Raw genomic sequence first — 16,993 nt, 5'->3', positions numbered from 1 at the left:
TACAGAAGGCAGGGATTCATAACATAAAAGATAAGACAGGGCTCACCAAAACCCTTAAGTAATATTGCAGCCATAACATCTTAGATAAACTAAGATCTTTCTACCCTTTCTGTATTTCATGTTCCCCACCCTCTCATACACTGTCTTGTGTTGTATAAAATACTTGCCTCATTAGCCTAGTTAGATGTTGAATGGCTTATTAGCAATTTAATCACTTCTCCTCACTCTAAATTAAGAGAGCTATGTGGATAATTCCCAGAGAAATATAAAGTGTAGGAAATATACACACTCCAAAATAAGATGTTACCTGTTTTTTTTTAAAACTTTACATTTTTAAACAACAATGTACTTTCCTATCACATTTACAACCATAGGCATTTAAGGAAATGAATGGTGATCATGTAACTTACATTTCCCACAAAGCATTTTTTTTTTTAAATCAAGTACAAAGAAATTCATACCTCATAACCAAAATTCATGACACAGTTAAGATTGTTTCTTTGATTTCAGTATTTAAGTATATTCTTTTATGGGATACTATGAAAAATATCAGTATCTCTATCAGTTGGCAGTAAGCTTTTTGATAAAATACTGTATTTAACAGCAATGGCATCTATTTTACTAGTTTAATTTTACTGATTTAGAATAATGGTGTAGTATATGCATTTGGACCTGATCAATGTGTCACTAATGTGTGCATATGAAACTCAGGCCATTTAGTGTGCTTATATTTTATGATTACAGACAGAGTGTATTTTAGATTACAGTGCAATATAAAATTTACTATGTAACTACCCATTTTTTTGCTTTTAAGTGCTTGAGTTCTGTAAATGATATGATGGTGCACTGTCGATAGCAAACATACATTTTTAAAAATCTGTTTATGCAACTTCCAAGTTTGTTTTAAAAACATGTTCTGTGTAGTTTTCAAATAAATGAAATGGAGGGCATAAGATTATTAGCTTGGCCAGCACCATTTGCTCCTTTAATTTTAACAATTCCACAAATAACTTTGCTGTGAGACTGGCAAAAAAAGGCAAAAAAAAGTATTGTCTGTCCACATTGCATCACCCCAGTGTATTTTTCATGGAAAGAACTTGTTGATAAGGCTGCATTATGTAGAAGTAATGCAGTCATCCCAGTCTCTCTGCCTTTGCTTAATGAAAAAGTTAGTTGATGACAGAGGTTTTAAAATATTCTCTGCCAGCTTTTCCTTGTGACAGTTTCAGTGACTGAATCATGTCTTGCTTTCAAATGGCAGCAATTCCTTTAAATGTTCAATATTTCTGCCCCTGAAAACTTTCTGATGAGCCAATGAAAAATGTACCTAACCTATCTGTACTTACAGATCACTTACTACTGTGGTATATAAGTGCTGTTCGTGAATTTTTTTTTAAAAAGTGAGATTGCCTGGGAACACTCAAAAAATAATAACGTTTGTGATGTAATAAGATTTCATTGGGCTGATTTGGGGGAGGAGGGCATCAAACAGGAAATGCTTCAAAAAGCCATTTCTAAATCTTATTTCTATAAAGGTAGTAGCTACATTTATTCAAAGTTAGAACAAGTTCTAATTAACCAAAAAACCCAGGTCTTCAAGTTTTTAGGGTTGTCTTACTATTGGTCATTTTTCAGAGTTTCAAGGGAGAGTAAAACCTGCTTTATAAAGGAACTGTTGTTACAGTCTTGATGAAGGAGACACTACTATGTCTCTTTTCCTGAAGAATTAGGAGTTGAACCCTTGTTCTGCAGATCCAGTAATACAAAGCTTGTGATTCTTGGAAGTAAAGGAAACTCTCAAGCACCAAGCCTTCAATCACACATGCTTAACTTTAAGCATGTGAGTAGTTCCACTGAAGTCAAAGAGACTACTCACAAGCTTAAAGTTAAGCTTGTGCATAAGAGTTAGGCTCCAATCCTACAATGTTAGCTTCCAACGACACAAGGACATTTATGTACTTTCTTTGCTTTAACCAACCATAGAGGGCAACATGCTCACAGAAACAGGGCCTAATCCTCTTCTTAATGGAGCCAGTGGCAAGACTCCTAGTGAAATACAAGGGAGCGGGATTGGGCCCCTAAAATTATTCAAATGTCAGTAACTTTGCTTAGTTACAAGCCATTTTCTTCAAGTACAGCCAGCACACAATCTTTCAAGGAGATTTTACTACACGTAAAGTTTAAAGTAGAAGCAAACTTTTGAGCTAGAGGGAGACACAGTCAAGCTTTTAAATCCGCAGCAACGGCTAACTCAAAGAGTTGACAGATTTGCATCAGGCTTTGCATAAACATTGTCTTCGAAGTAGGACTGGTGGTTTAAGCTAACCCAGTTTTCCAATCCATAGTTCCCAAGGGACGAAATACAGGGGTTTTAGAGCGAAGGCTGATTGCAGGCAAATAAGGGAAAGCTATTGCTGCTCCATTGTAAAACAGATTTCAGTAAAACTTATATACTTCATTCCTTTACTGCTTTTTCCCTGCTGCTCTATTTCTACTCTTTTTAGGAACATGCAACACAGAACTGTGTCCCTTCCTGATTTATATGCCACCCCACACTTCTCTCCCATATTTGATGCTCTTTTATTGCTTTCTTTCTCATCTACCTAAACCCCAGAAGAATAACTCGGAACAACCACATTGGTCAATACTTTAATACCGCGGCAGTGTCTGACAGGCCTAAGTACATTCAGCACCCGGCTGCGCTTTCTAGACTGCAGGAGATACAGTACCTGCCCCAAAGAGCTTAGAAATCTAGGTTAAAGCCTCAAAATTTAGAGCTTTACAGCTACAAAATACAGCGCAATCAAGAAGTACCTGCTCTTGGGCAAGTAACAAACGTGGAGTACATTTGTAAGGGTACATAATGTTCTTATTACATTTCTGTACACACTGGTGATGCTTGATAAGGACATAAACACCCATTTTTCTTGCCATAACATTTCCCCCCCACTTCAGTGATGTCCAGTGGTATTTTCATGGCAGCACCAGTAGCAGCAATTTGAAGACTAAATTAATTTTTCTGCTGGTGGGAAAAGGTAAACACAGATTCAGACCTTTCTTATACTATGGAGTTCCAGTGATTTACAATAATTCGTTTTAAAACTGATCTAGCTAAAAGTCAAACTCCTAATGCAGACCCATTTTAAACAAGGTTTAACCTTTAGGGTTTTTGCATCACAGGTTCACGAAAGTTTAAATAATTTAAAATCAATTTAGTTAAACTAGTGTTATTCTGTAGTATGATAAGATTAAAAGGGATACAAATAAAAAACTGAAAGAAACACTTGAATTATTTAAAAAACAAACAAAACCCTCAACTAAGGAGAGAGAGAAAGCATGCCAGTGGGCAAAAGTTTGATTAGTCTTCTAGCAGTATGAAACCGATTTCCTCCACCCCACCCGCAAAGTGCTTCCTTCTGACCTCCGGATTCTAAAGCAATTTACCAAACAAGTCAGACGACAAGTCAGGGATCTGAAGCAGGAGGGCTGAAAGAACCCTTCGAGTGCCAATACTTCAGACACAGGGTTCCTGCCACACCAGACCATCGGACAGACATGGCTCCCCTATCCCCCAGCCTCTTCACCCCAAGAGCCCTGCAAAACCCCTAATGCCTCCCAATCACCTCCACCCTCCTGGCCAAGGATTTGCACTAAAGAACTGCAGATATCAGTTTTAATGCTATTTAATACAATCCCCAGGACACATACTCAAGTGCAGGAGTGGTCAAACTTTTTGGCCTGAGGGAAACATCTGGGAATAGAAGTAGTATGGTGAACCATGAACGCTCACAAAACTGGGGTTGGGGTGCGGAAGGGTGTGAGGGCTCTGGTTGGAGGCGCAGGCCAGAAATGAGGAGATCAGGGTGCTGGAGGGGGCTCTAGGCTGGGGTGCAGGAAGGGGTGCAGGCTCCAGCTGGGGGGTGCGGGCTCGGGGGGGGGATGAGAGGTTTGGGGTGCAGGAGGGTGCTCTGGGCTGGGATCGAAGGATTCAGAGGGCGGAAAGGGGAAATATGGGCTGGGGCAGGGGCGTGGGGAGAGGCTCAGAAATGCAGGCTCAAAGTGGCACTTATCTCGAGCGGCTCCTGGAAGCAGCGGCATGCCCCTTCTCCGGCTCCTAAGCGGAATGGGGCCAGGAGGCTCTGCACGCTGCCCCGTCTGCAAGCATTGCTCTTGCAGCTCCCATTGGAGCACGTAGGAGCCAGAGCAGGGCCATGCCGTGCCTTCTGGGAGCCATGTGGAGCAGCCACTGACCCTGTGCCCTGGCTGGAGCACCAGAGTAGGGCCATGCCGCAGCTTCCGGGAGCCATGTGGTCTGGCCCGACCCTGTGCCCCGGCTGGAGCGGGGCCATCCCACGGCTTCTGGTAGCTACGTGGTACGGCCCCTGACCCTGCGCCCCAGCTGGAGCGCTGGAAGCAGGGCCATTCCACGGCTTCTAGGAGCTGCGTAGTGCGCCACCTGATCCTGCAGCCCAGCTGGAGTGCCAGAGCGGGGTAAGCCCCAGACCCTGCTCCCCTGCGGGAGCTCATGGGCCAGCTTCCAACGGTTCACAGCCCATATCCAGCCCACGAGCCACAATTTGCCCACTCCTGCTCAAGTGCATATTATTGTGCCCAGTATACAACTTTTCTCTTCTACTGTTCCAGACATGTACAGGCCCTTTAAAAATGAAGCTATAGTGTAGCACATAATTATGTCTGAAGAAGCTGTATTACCCTGTCTAAGATCTTATGTTCAGACATTTTGGGAAGCAGCAGCAGGGGAGGGGCAAGTGAGGAAGAGATCACAATCAGTTTGACTTGCTCACATATTTTGTTATGGTTCACTGGAAGGTCTCCGGTCACTTGGATACTGTCTAATGCATTCTTCCATACACATGAAGCAGTCCGTTTGCTGAATGCAGCACCAATAACCCTAGGCAAAGTTTCTTTTTTTTAAATTTACATTTTACAAAATATTTAATTTGCCCTGAACAGAAAGCATCAATCACAAGAAATAGAGACGAGATTCAGGTAAAGAGAGTGGAGAATGAGACCTCAATTGGGCTCACCTTAAGAGCTATCAACTCATACAGCATAGCAATATTAAGAGTTTCAAACACAAAGACTGCTCCCTTCTTGAAACGGGTATAGCGTCTACCAATAGAGTATGGAAAAAAACATCCATACAAAGCTTTTCTCAAATCTCCTATTTTATTCCTCCTCTTTACCAGCTGGTTATGCCATTAACCTCTTTCTCCCAAAATCCTCTTGTAAAAGCCTCTTGTCATCAACGTGTAGTTCCTTGTTTGTCTGGGACCAGGAATATGTGCAAGTAAGCACTGACTTGTCAACATTTCATTTGGCGGGCCACTGCACATATTCTCAGAAAAAAAATCCTCTCCTGCAATCCCTCACTGTTTGGTTCTTGAAGCATTTCATTCTGCTGACCATCAGGAGAAGCTCCACCGACCAAAAGACACAACATTAGAAACATCAAAATAGAGGACCTGAGCTATTTACAGACTACAATTTCTGCAGTTCTAATTTCTTTGTCAAGTCCCTAACTTGTCTTTCTCTAAAACAGCCCTGAAAAATTCCTATAAAAACTGTACTAGGACAACAAAATATCAGTTCTAGCCCGCATCCCTCAGTCTCTTCATTATCCACCAGAATTCTGTTCCTGAATCTTGTGTGGAGACTCCATGTTTCATATAAACCATAACTGAAAATGAGATACTTGAGGGCTTTTTAACATGAGAGAGAAAGGCATAACAAGAACCAATGGCTGGAAGTTATAACCAGGCAAATTTAAATTAAAAATAAAAGTACTTTTTCTTTTTTAAAAAAGAGGGTGATTAACCACTGTAACAAACTACCAAGGGAAACAATTGATTCTCCATTATTTTGAGTCTTCAAATAGAGAATGTCTTTCCAGAAGATGTGCTTTAGTCAAAGAAGTTATTGGGCTCAATACGGGGATAACTGTTTGAAATTCTGTATAACACAGGTCACAAGAGGTCAGACTACATGATCCAATGGTCCCTTCTGGCCTTAAAGTCTATGAATGTCAGCCATCATGGGTCGATGTGAGACACTTGAAATCCCTGCACGCAATCCTCTCTGGCTGCTGGAAGGGAGAAGGGAGATTTATTCTTTGTTCCCAAGAGTCCCCCAGCTACCATGAGAATGGGGATTCACAGCACACATCCATAGCCTACTGTAATGAGATGTGTCTCTGCTACACTATTCCTCTCAGCTTTCCTGCTCAAGGAGGTTTTTAGCTGCTGCTCACCCTGTTTTCATGTACTTCCAAGCAAATGCACTCATAGTTATCCCAGGCTGCAGCAGAATGAAACAACCCAATGAAGACTGAGAAAAATGAAAATGGACCACTCTTCTGCAACTTGTAGAAATTGAGCTGTAGCTGTGGCACTGGAGCTATCTGCCTGCAACCTTACAAAGACAGCACTGCATTAGTTATTATTTGTATAGTGGTAGCCCCATGAGACTCAGCCCCATTGTGCTAGGCGTTATACAAACATAACAAAAGCCAGTCCCTGCAACAAAGAAGTCCCTTATTTGCATTTGGAATGCTTTCTTCACAACCATGAGAGCAAGAAACTTTCAAGGAAAGTTTAGAATCTGTGGAAGATGATGGACACTCTTGCCCAGGGTGAGCAGGAAGCTTTGGGTATGTCTACACTACGAAATTAGGTAGATATTTCCAACCCTGCTCTAAAACCCAACAACATGGTTTGCAATCAACACAAGAGGTAAACATTTAGTGTATTTTCAGGGCAAGTGCAAAAGCTGAAGAGAAGGCTATACTGTGTTAACCTAGCTCAACTGTAAGGCTGTCCATAAGGTTTCTTCTCCCCCATCCCTCTTCCCCGTGTATTTGACACATTTCTGCTCCTGAAAAAAATATGCATGACCCCATAAGACAGATTTCACATTTTGCAATTTTCTCTTAGTAACTCAGTTAGGACAAAGAGCACCAGTTTCATTTTCTCATGCCAAAAAATGGTAATTTGCAAAATTTAAGGACATTCATATCTGGGTCTGTTTTAAAGCTCTACAAAAGGTGTTATAGCTAAAGCTAAACGTTAAAGTTTCAAAAGGACCGCATTTATGACAGTGAAGTTACTTATGCAAATTAAGTTGTATTACTTCTAGAAAGGGTTCCTTTTATTGTGTCTACAAATCTGTTAAATACTTTCCATTTCTCACACTGGACAGGCCACACCAGTAACTTAGGTCAGACGTTGGTGGATTTCAAGGGCAGCAGCTTTGGGTCCTATGCAATTCACACAGCCACAAATACTAAAGACCATCATCTTATTTAAGCAGTCAGTGAGGCAAGCCCAACATCCTGCTGGGCAAGAACTAGATTGCCCTATCCCTCAATATTCATTGAAACTCCTATGGACGCTTTCTTTAGAAATTTTGGCCGTCAACGCTTAAATACCATGATGATAGGCACTACAGAAAAAAACATATTATTGCTTATTATGCTAATTCTACAACACTGAAAAGTTACACTGCAGTTGTAGTGTTTGCCCTCACTGTTCTTCCAGTACTTGTGGCACCTTAGAGACTAACAAATTTATTTGAGCATAAGCTTTCGAAAACTTATGCTCAAATAACTTTGTTAGTCGCTAAGGTGCCACAAGCACTCCTTTTCTTTTTGCGAACACAGACTAACACGGCTGCTACTCTGAAACCTGTTCTTCTAGTGACGACCAAGCAATGCATGGGAAATACATTAAAGAAACTTTCTCCATAGGGATAATGGCATATTTGGTCAACCTAACTCTGCTTAGAGTGGCAGTTATGAAAATAACACCATTATTTATTATGGCATTTTTGTTTAATCTGGTATATTCAGATACCAGCTCTAATCACAACAACTAATACAGACTTTTAATGACAAATTCTCTTAAAGACTTCATGTAGAGGAAAGACATATGAAAATGGCAGAACATGCAGCTATTTCCACAAAATATAACCAGGAAATATAGAACAGTATTAGAATTTTTTAACTTTAAACAACTGGCAAAAAATGACATTTAAAAACACAATAAGCAAGTGACAGTTTTACCCATCTTCCATTTACAAGGTGGCACTATCTGCAGACCTCAGCAAGATCCAGTAATAGACCCTGGACGTGGCAAGTTCCCGAAGTGTTCTCTCCCAGATAGTTCCTGCACCCTGAAGATAATGTTCTTTCCTAGTCAGATATACTTTTGGTAAAGCAGGCTCCAAATAATTTCCTAGTGACGATCCTGGGATCTAGCAGCATCTGGATATTTCTTGCTAACTGAGCTTCAAACTAGCAGAAATGTATCACAGGAGCCATCAAGATCAACACATCCCCTTTCATTACTGCCAAAACCAACGGATCCAGAGCCAGGAGCTTCTCACTAATGCAAAGCTCAAGCCAAATCAGATCTTCCTCTGTTCATGTTTTCCCTCTCCTACTTAGCCTCTCCTTTCTAGCGTCAGTTGAGCATGTCCTCTGTTCTGTCTGTAGATTAAGCCAATGAATGCATTTCTTTTCAAAACAAAATTTTAAAGATACCTAGTAATTTGATTTCCTTTTCCAGAAAACGATGGCATGCAGCTCAATGGGAACTTATACACACAGAGAGCCAGATTTCTCAAGAAACTCTAGAATGGAAGAAGATGTTGAAATATTTCCCTCTGAGGTTTTCCAGGGATGCATGAATCTGTCTCAGGTGACAAAATTCAACAAAAACGGAAATGAAGCTCAATTTAATCATTAGCACTAAGATGGACTATTGACACATTTCAGGTGAAAAAATCATGTTTACCACATCTTGTGGAACTGACATGCAGTAAATCCAGATGAAGCAAGTTCCACCAATCAAGTGGACTAAGTAAAATTGGTTTTACCTTTCTGGACCAATAAAGAGGCATTATCTTACGTAAGACAAGCTGTGTGAGGGGGAATCCCTTTACACTCAAACACATACAGCTCTTCTGATAACTGTGTACATGGTGAAGAAAAAATAACACACGGAGATGGAGTATGAAATTCCACTTTCCCAGAAAGCAGTGTGTGAGGCAATTCATTTACAGAGTAACTTGGTGAAGGAGTGGGAGAGAGGTCTTGGTGAAGAGTGAAGCTGCCACTCAGTAGATGCTTTGGACGAACCATTAGACAAATACTGTTACATGGTAAGTTCTACTGCAAGGGAACAAGGAGTGCTTGATTAGCGCAGCAAAGCCCAAGAACCAACACTAGAATACTGTGGGTATTTATCTATGGGAAGAGAGATTATCACTCCCCAGAAGAAAACTAAAGGGAACAGAAAGAAATTATATAAATTAGAAATGTTAAAAAACTAGAGCGAGTCATCTTGTTTGTCTTTCCTCTTCCCCCTGCAAATACTGGACAGAATGCATTCACTACTGCTCCATCCCAAGAACCAGTCTAAACACGTCTGCACCACTTAAAATAAATGAATTAAAGCAATTTAGTTGAATTGTCCACACAGAGACTTGCACCGTTCTTATTTTGAAATAAAAATGGTGACAGTTTATTTAGCTAGATCAACATTAGCCATTTTTATTCCAAAATAAGAGTGTCTACACATTTGGACTGCAATAACTAAATCTGTTAATTCACACTGAAATAAAGTCTGTATGTAGCTCATCCTTAAGTGATCCAAGCAACATGGCTTATGCATCCAAATCTTAGAAGACTAACAGCCAAATATTTCTCAATGTCAGAATATGTGTCTTGATCCTCTGCCTAAAGTTCCTTTTGTTGAGTTTTATGCAATTACTCTTAGTTATACCCCTTTGGTGCAATTCTCTCATTCCCTAGTATTATGTAATATCAAACTGGGAGACTAGCAAAACAAAATACAGCAAGAAGATTCTGGTTACAGAGACCACACCCCACTCTATTGTGTCATAATTCTTGACCTTTACTATAAGGCACTGGTTTTCAATCTGTGGTCTGCAGACCCCTGGGGGTCCACAGACTATGTCTAAAGGGTCCACAAAAGATTGTTACCATAGAACAGTGGTTTTCAACCTGTGGTCCACAGACTACGTCTAAGATTTCCAAATGGGTCCATGCCACAATCTGAAATTTTTTTTAGGGATCCACAAATGAAAAAAGATTGAAAACCACTGCTGTAAGGGATCACAGATCTGATGGCCTGTTTGTTTGACAACAGTAAAGAGCTGTGCAGGAGCTACACAAGTTATATTTAAAAGTAGGTGTGACTGGGAGGTTAAAGGACTAAGGCTATGTCTACACAAGGGAGAGACTCTCCCGTCAACATAATTAATCTGCCCCCAACTAGCAGCATTCTCCCACCGACAGCACTGTGCACACGACTGCTTACGCCAGCATAATTTATGTCACTCGGGGTGGAATATACACGTCCCTGAGTGACATAAATTTTGTCTAAGTGGTAGTGTAGACACAGACATTCATCAGGCTGTGTTGGAGAAGAGCTGATTAGATCTATCGGCTTGGGAGCTGGGTGTAACATTCACCAGAAAAAGGAGAGGATAAGAGCAGTAGGTGGAGAGGGTATTGGCAGGAAAGCAGATGGTATTGGCATCACTCACTAGAAAACACTGGAGTGTCTTCGGGGTTGTGTCAGATACCCCCGTTCTCCACATACCCCAACCCTATACCCCCCATGCCTTCTGGAAGTAGGTGACGGAGGCAGAAAAGGTGGTTTAATGGCTATGTCAGATTAACCAACCAGGTGCGGAACAGCTTGAATGAAGACGGGGTGTTAGCGGGGGCATGTACAGGCTGCGTTAGTCAGTAACTAGAGAAAGGATGGGGGTAGGGGCCCTGGCCACTCCCTGGGGGAAGAGCTGGAGGTGGCACCGGGACCCAGGGCTCAAGCTGCTGGCCAGCACTGGGGTGAAAGGCTCCCTGGGAGGGAGGAAGGGGAGTCGGGGCTCTGCTGGCAGCTGGGGTCGGAGTGCACAGGGGATCCGGGAGTCCCGGGGCAGGGCCTCTATCAGCCGCCGGAGCTGGCCGGGGGGGGAGGCAGCACAAGGTCAGTGAGTCCACGGGGACTGGCCGAGGAGAGCCAAGGGGCCGGGCTCGCTCGGGCTCGGGGGGCGAGGCGCCGGGCCGGGCTCGCTCGGGCTCGGGGGGCGAGGCGCCGGGCCGGGCTCGCTCGGGCTCTCACCAGAAGAAGGTGTTGGTGCCGTCGTCGTACACCTCGGACTCGGTGCTGCGGCGGAGGCCGGGGGCGGCGCTGCCGGGGGCCGCGGGCGGCGAGTCCCCGCGGGAGCCCGGGGGCGCCTCCATCACCCCGCCGCCGGGCTGCTCCTCCAGGGCGGCCTTGCTCAGGGCCCCGGCGTGGCTCCTCCTCTCGCCGCGCCGCATGGCGTCGCCCCGGCTGGCGGGGCTCAGGCGGCTCCGCGCTCGCCCCGGGAGAGCTCGGCCGGCCCCATCGCCCCGCACCACCTCACAAGGGGCAGCCCCGCGCGACCCTGCGCACGTAGGTCACCACCGCCTCTACGTGCGTCGTGCACCAGCCCCGCCTCCCGCGCAGCGACTGCTCTCACTGCGCATGCGCACTCTGGGCGGGGGGGTGGGGGCTGGGTCCTGGGTCGCCAATTGGGGCCCGCGCGCCTCCGTTTTCTCTCCTGGTTGGAGGCCACCGCGGGGCCGCCTGCGCACGCGGCTCTGACTGAGCCCTCTGCTGATTGGGTGTTTGGTGGGGGGCGGGGCGCAGCGTCCCGGGGCGGGGCTCTGGTGGGGGCGGGCCGGCGGGATCTGAGCCCCGGGGGCAGCGGGGGGCTGCACTGTGTGCCAGGGCCCGGCAGGGGGTGCTCCGCTCCATGGCTGGCTGCCGTCTAGCTTCCCCCTAGGCCTCTCCGCTGTCAACCCCATCCGCCCCCCGGGCCCTGCCTGGCTCACCTGTGCGGGGTGGCTCTGGCCCGTCCTGTCCCAGCCCTGGTGCGTGCACCGCACGTACCGCCTGGGCCCACGGCCCGAGACCGATTCAGGCTGGAGATGTAAAAAGCTGGGGGAGTTCCTCCTCCCTTCCCGATTCATGGTTCTGATGCCAGTTATTTGCAATGACAAAAGGGAGGAGGCACCAAATCAGTGGTGTGGAGGCAGCCGTTCAGGACAGGAGGAGGAGAAAAGCGTAGCTAATTGAAATGCAGGAGGACTTTTTACTGGACTTGAATACAATTACTCAAGATTGTAATTTGGCCAGGTCACTAGAGTTAACATCCCTGTGCTGTCAAACAGGCCATTAGCTCTTCGGGGAATACAAGTTTAGCTTGTAAAATCAGAGAAGATCTCAAGCTGCAGGCCGGTGTTTGCCAGATAACATGTCGAAGGAGAAATGCAGGAAGACAAAATTGTCATTTTCATTCTATCCATGGAGATGGGGAAGAGAGAAAAAGAAAACTGGGGAAAGAGGAATTGGGAGACTGTTCCTTTAATAAATTCTGGGAATGTGGGAGAGTGGTGATACACTGTGGTCCAAGTTGCGTATCTGTTGTGAGGGATGAAATGATGCATGTATTTCAGACAGAAGAGTCTGTACTCTGAAGCATTAATGAGGGCTATTGTGTATTCTGGTTTATAAAAACAACAAAAAGCAGCTGTGATGGTATTTTGTTCAGTTACCAGCGCAGCGGTTTTAATTGGCACATGAGACAGCCTAATCGGTACTAGGACAACACAGCTGCTTTAGTGACACCATTTTGGGCGTACACCAGTTAAAGTATCTAGAGATGGGGCAATGTGGCCCTGTCTGCCCCAAAGTCATTGTTCTGCATCCTGCAATGTTTTTAATACATCCCCACTTCCTTCAGGGGAGCTGTACATTGTGACCATCTCAGGAGTTTCCTAATCATTGTTTGGTGTGTTGCTCTCACTCAGGATCTGATCCAAAGTCAACTGAAATCAATAGAAAGACTCATCAAATTCAGTGAGCTTTGCATCAGGCCCTCAAAGCTCTGCAAGTACAAATACGGGACTAATGTACAGTTTCTCAACATTAGGGGTCGTGACCTTCATGCAGGGCATGAACAGGTGGGTTGCCACCATTCTGTCTTCATGCTTGGGGGGAGGGAAGTCCTGAAACAACTTCCTTTCTTTATGGTTACATGGGAGGGGGTCCTTAAACTTTTTTCATGTACCATGTCATTGGATCATAATATGGAAGAGATTAGACTAATGGAAGTCATGCAAAAAGAAGGGAAATATATCTGTGGCATTAAATGAATGAAATGGCCACACGACGGCAGCACATGATAAGCAAGGAGAAAGGACTGCAGCAGTTTTTAACAAGTGCTGAAACTTTGTGACACAACAAGCTGCATTTGTGACAGGCTCTGGGGCTGCAGTTTGAATGACGCTGCTTTAAAACCACAGACCCCAAGTAGTGTTTTAAATCATTCACTTATATGTAAAATGAACTCCAACATGGTCAGCGTAACCACAGTTTCTTTGCTTTCTTTATTAGCAAAGTCCATGAAATTATATGTATTGTGTCTTTTGAATAAAGTGTTACAATATAACCTTCCACATACAGTAAGTGGATGATACATTAATGCTCATTGTTGATCCAGAAAAATCAATCCCACTTACGCATAATATGGCAATTCTGAATACTGCATAACCCCCCCAAAAATATGAAATACTGCCCTTTTCCTGGTTATCCCTAAAGTAATAAGGTTTCAAGTAGCTTTCACTTGGCACAAGAAGTGCCACTGACAGAAATTACAATGTATGAGAACCACCACAATTCTGAAAAAAGAAGCAGAGGTCCTAAAAGCACCCTGAGTCATTTTTTCCCACTGAGTGCCGCTGAATGCAACAGGAACTTTATTAATTAAAGCTTAGTTACTACATTGTTATCTGAGGGTAATTACTGGAGTCTGTTTATTTTATGCAAAATATTTTTCACAGCTTGTCAAGGGTGTGGAGAGCTTTTGTGTAGTGGTGTAAATTTGGAGTAAGTCTATTGATTTAAATGGATTTACTCTGAATTTACATTGTTGTAATTGCAAATAGCATTTGGGCTAGGACGGGGCAGTGCAAGGATTCTTTCTTCTTCCTCTGGGAATTGTTTAATCCTCCAACTGCCCAGCACTGTGTAATATACACCCTTCACAGGCTAGTCTAGATTCTCGGCTGGTGTAAATAATCAGCATAGCCCCATTGACTTTAGTAGAGCTAAATCAATATACCCCAAAGTGAGTATTAAGCCCTCTGTGTTTATGTCAAGAGGCAGGGCCTATTCCCACTTCCATTAAAATCAACAGAAATGGTCATTGGCCTCAGTGAGCAGAATCATGCCCTTAATGAATACATTAACAAAAGAAAGGAAAAGAAAGATTCCTGCTTCTCTGAAACAGAACAGCTCCTGTTGCATTGGAGCACACTAGATGGCGATGTATGACAGTCCCTTATATTGGGGCTAACACTTTTTGTTGTCAGGGTTTAAGTTTGTGGCTAAGTTCCTCATTCACACTTCTCTAATAGGATTTTCGCTAACTGCTAAGAAACACATTTGACAACCAATCTTTAAGAATAACATGCCCAAGAATTATTAGACTCATAGCAGTAGTTTGACATCAAGTGAAGTTGCTTCTCCTGTTCCACCCACTTTGTGCCACTCAGACAGGAGAAAGTGGCAGAATCTGGCCCTGTTAGGCTAGCTGACAATTCTTCCCATGTAGGAGAGCTCTCAGCTGGCATAAAGTGGTGTAGCTGGCTTCTATACCAACTGCCCCAATGCACACACACACACACACGGGCAGAAGGGGGTGGAGGAGGCCATGCCTGCACTACACCTGTTCCCATGGGGTATAAGCTGCTAGACAGACCTTAGCCAGTTGGTGTGAACTAGAGTAGCCCCCACAATGTCTCTAACTTATTACTCGTGGGGGAATTCTGTGCCACTGTGCATGCACAGAATTTATGTTCCCCGCAGATTTCTTTGTTTCCCCGCAGAAAAATGATTTTCTGACAGGGAAGCAAAGGGAAGCCACAAAAGCAGTCATGCGACTCTCCCCTCAGTATGTTTCCGGTGCCCAGGGCAGCCAGCAGAGAAGACTGGGGAAGACACGACTGGTGGCTCCTACCCTGCGCCAGGCTCAGCTGCTAGTCCTGGCTGGGCTGGGGAGGACAGGACTTCTTCTTCCCCTGCATGGCATCTGGGGCTGGGTCAGACACCCCCCACACCAGATTTCTCCCCCCAGCTGTAGGAAGCTCTGCAAACTCCTCCCCTCCACCCCCGCTCTTCCTTCACCCATCACTCCTCAGCTGCAGTGGGTGGGAAGAAATCACTGTACAGTGAGCTGCTCCCACATCCATCCAACCCCTGTGCATCCAGACCCCCTCATACCCAGACCCTCCAGCCAAGCCTCATTCCCTCCTCCCCCCGCACCCAGACCCCATCCCCGATGAGCCCCACTCCCCCTGTACCTGGACCACCCCGATGAGCCACTCACACCCGGATCCCCCGCTACCAAGCCCCAACCAGCTGCACCTGGATCCCAACCCCACTGAGCCCCATTCCCCCAGCATCTGGACCCCCCACTGAGCCTACCACACCCAGACACCCCTGCTAAGCCCCAACCACTTTCACCTGGACCCCCCTGCAAAGTCACATTACTGTTGCACCCAGAAACCACACACACACACACACAAGCCCCTATGCATCCAGATCCCCCCTGCACCCGGATCCCGCACTGAGCCATCCGCACCCAGATTGCCCCACACAGAACCCTCTTAACCCACAACTGGATTCCCCCCACACTAAGCCCCTCCACACTTGGATCCTGCCTTGCTGAGCCTGCCTGCCCACACCTGGTGCACCTGGCGCAGAGGGGCAGGGCTCTGGGGTGTTTCTGGGGCAGGGCCGGTCCTTGCGCTGTGGCAGGGTTGGGTGCAGCCTCACCGTTGAGTCCGTGTCCTGGACAGGGGGAGCTGCCCAGTGATCTCCCACCTCTGGGCAGCCAGGGGCCTCTGTCCCCCAGTTCCAGGCTGGAGCCTCCACATTTTTTTGACAAATAAAATTTGCAGGGTTTTAAAAGACTGTGTGCAGAATTTTCAAAAATGTCGGTGCAGCATTTGTAAATGTTTGGTGCAGAATGCCCTCAGGATTAACTCTGTGCGCTGTGAGACTCAGGGAGGTGTAATTAGGGATCCCAGCAACCCAAGGGCCCTCTCTTCCACCAGGAAACCATTTGGGCTATAGTAGCTCTCAGTCCCCTTTTCCATGGGCTAATCTTCCCCTCTTGACACTCAGACCATCTATGCAGGAAGGGGTGTTCCTTTAATTACTTTCCTGTGAACTTCCTGTGGATTGAGTGCAGCTCATTAAATATTTCAGTGCCATCCTCAGTCCACGATGCAGGCGTGTGCAGTGCAGCCTTCTTTCATTAGAACCCTGGGAGATCACCGGTGGAGAGCCTTGTTCATCCAACGCTTCCATGCCTGTCTGAACTATGGCTCCAGAACACTCAGCCAGATCAAACCCAGATCTTCACCAAGACACTGAAAGATCCTTCTCCTCCCGAAGGTCTATCTCCCGGTTGAACTGTGTCTTCCGACCACCGCCATCTTCTGCACTAGACTGTGGGTGTGATGAGCAGGGAATCCAGCAGACTGAGTGTTGTGGATAATGCAGGTGGCAGTTTATGCCTGGCACGTTGGACTTGAAAGAAGAGCACCATTCATTTTAATTTGTCCCGTTGACTGCAGGAGTAGCGGGGAAAAGAAAGAAACCTGCCTGTTCAGCTCCAAATTCCCCCAGACTTGAAGAAAAAATGTTTATCTTCTCACGCTGCTATGAGAGATATTGCTTCCAGTAACAGCTCCAAAAACTCAGAAGCTATATGGACCAGTTGGGAAGAGATGGCATCACCCCGCTTCACCTCCATCTGACAACGATGGTGCACCAAGACAGCTTAAAGGCTTTTCAGACACACCTGGACTTTGTTCTTCTGATGTAGGGGAAACATGATCCTTCTTATC

At 45.4% G+C, this 16,993-nt stretch overlaps 1 protein-coding gene across 4 annotated transcripts in view; it reads right to left on the bottom strand.

Moving 5' to 3' along the window:
- PTDSS2 (phosphatidylserine synthase 2) overlaps positions 1-11,542 on the bottom strand; it is a 67,979-nt gene extending 56,437 nt beyond the window's left edge. Inside the window, exon 1 of one of the 4 annotated variants that reach the window (XR_005225410.2) lies at positions 11,172-11,542. Coding sequence is in view for 3 of the 4 variants with exons in the window: in XM_043548736.1 (XP_043404671.1) it covers positions 11,172-11,371 (200 nt within the window). In the remaining variant the exon portion in view is untranslated. Of the gene's footprint in view, positions 1-8,560; positions 8,614-11,171 lie in introns of those variants that run through there. The other 3 variants (XM_043548736.1, XM_037899507.2, XM_037899510.2) reach the window with 3 other exon arrangements.
- Between the last annotated feature and the right edge of the window lie 5,451 nt (positions 11,543-16,993).

Source organism: Chelonia mydas, chromosome 6, assembly GCF_015237465.2.
Source record: "Chelonia mydas isolate rCheMyd1 chromosome 6, rCheMyd1.pri.v2, whole genome shotgun sequence".
NCBI classification, from domain to species: Eukaryota; Metazoa; Chordata; order Testudines; family Cheloniidae; genus Chelonia; species Chelonia mydas.
The sequence above is the reverse complement of the archived record's forward strand: the minus strand, read 5'-3'. Positions and strand labels throughout refer to the sequence as shown.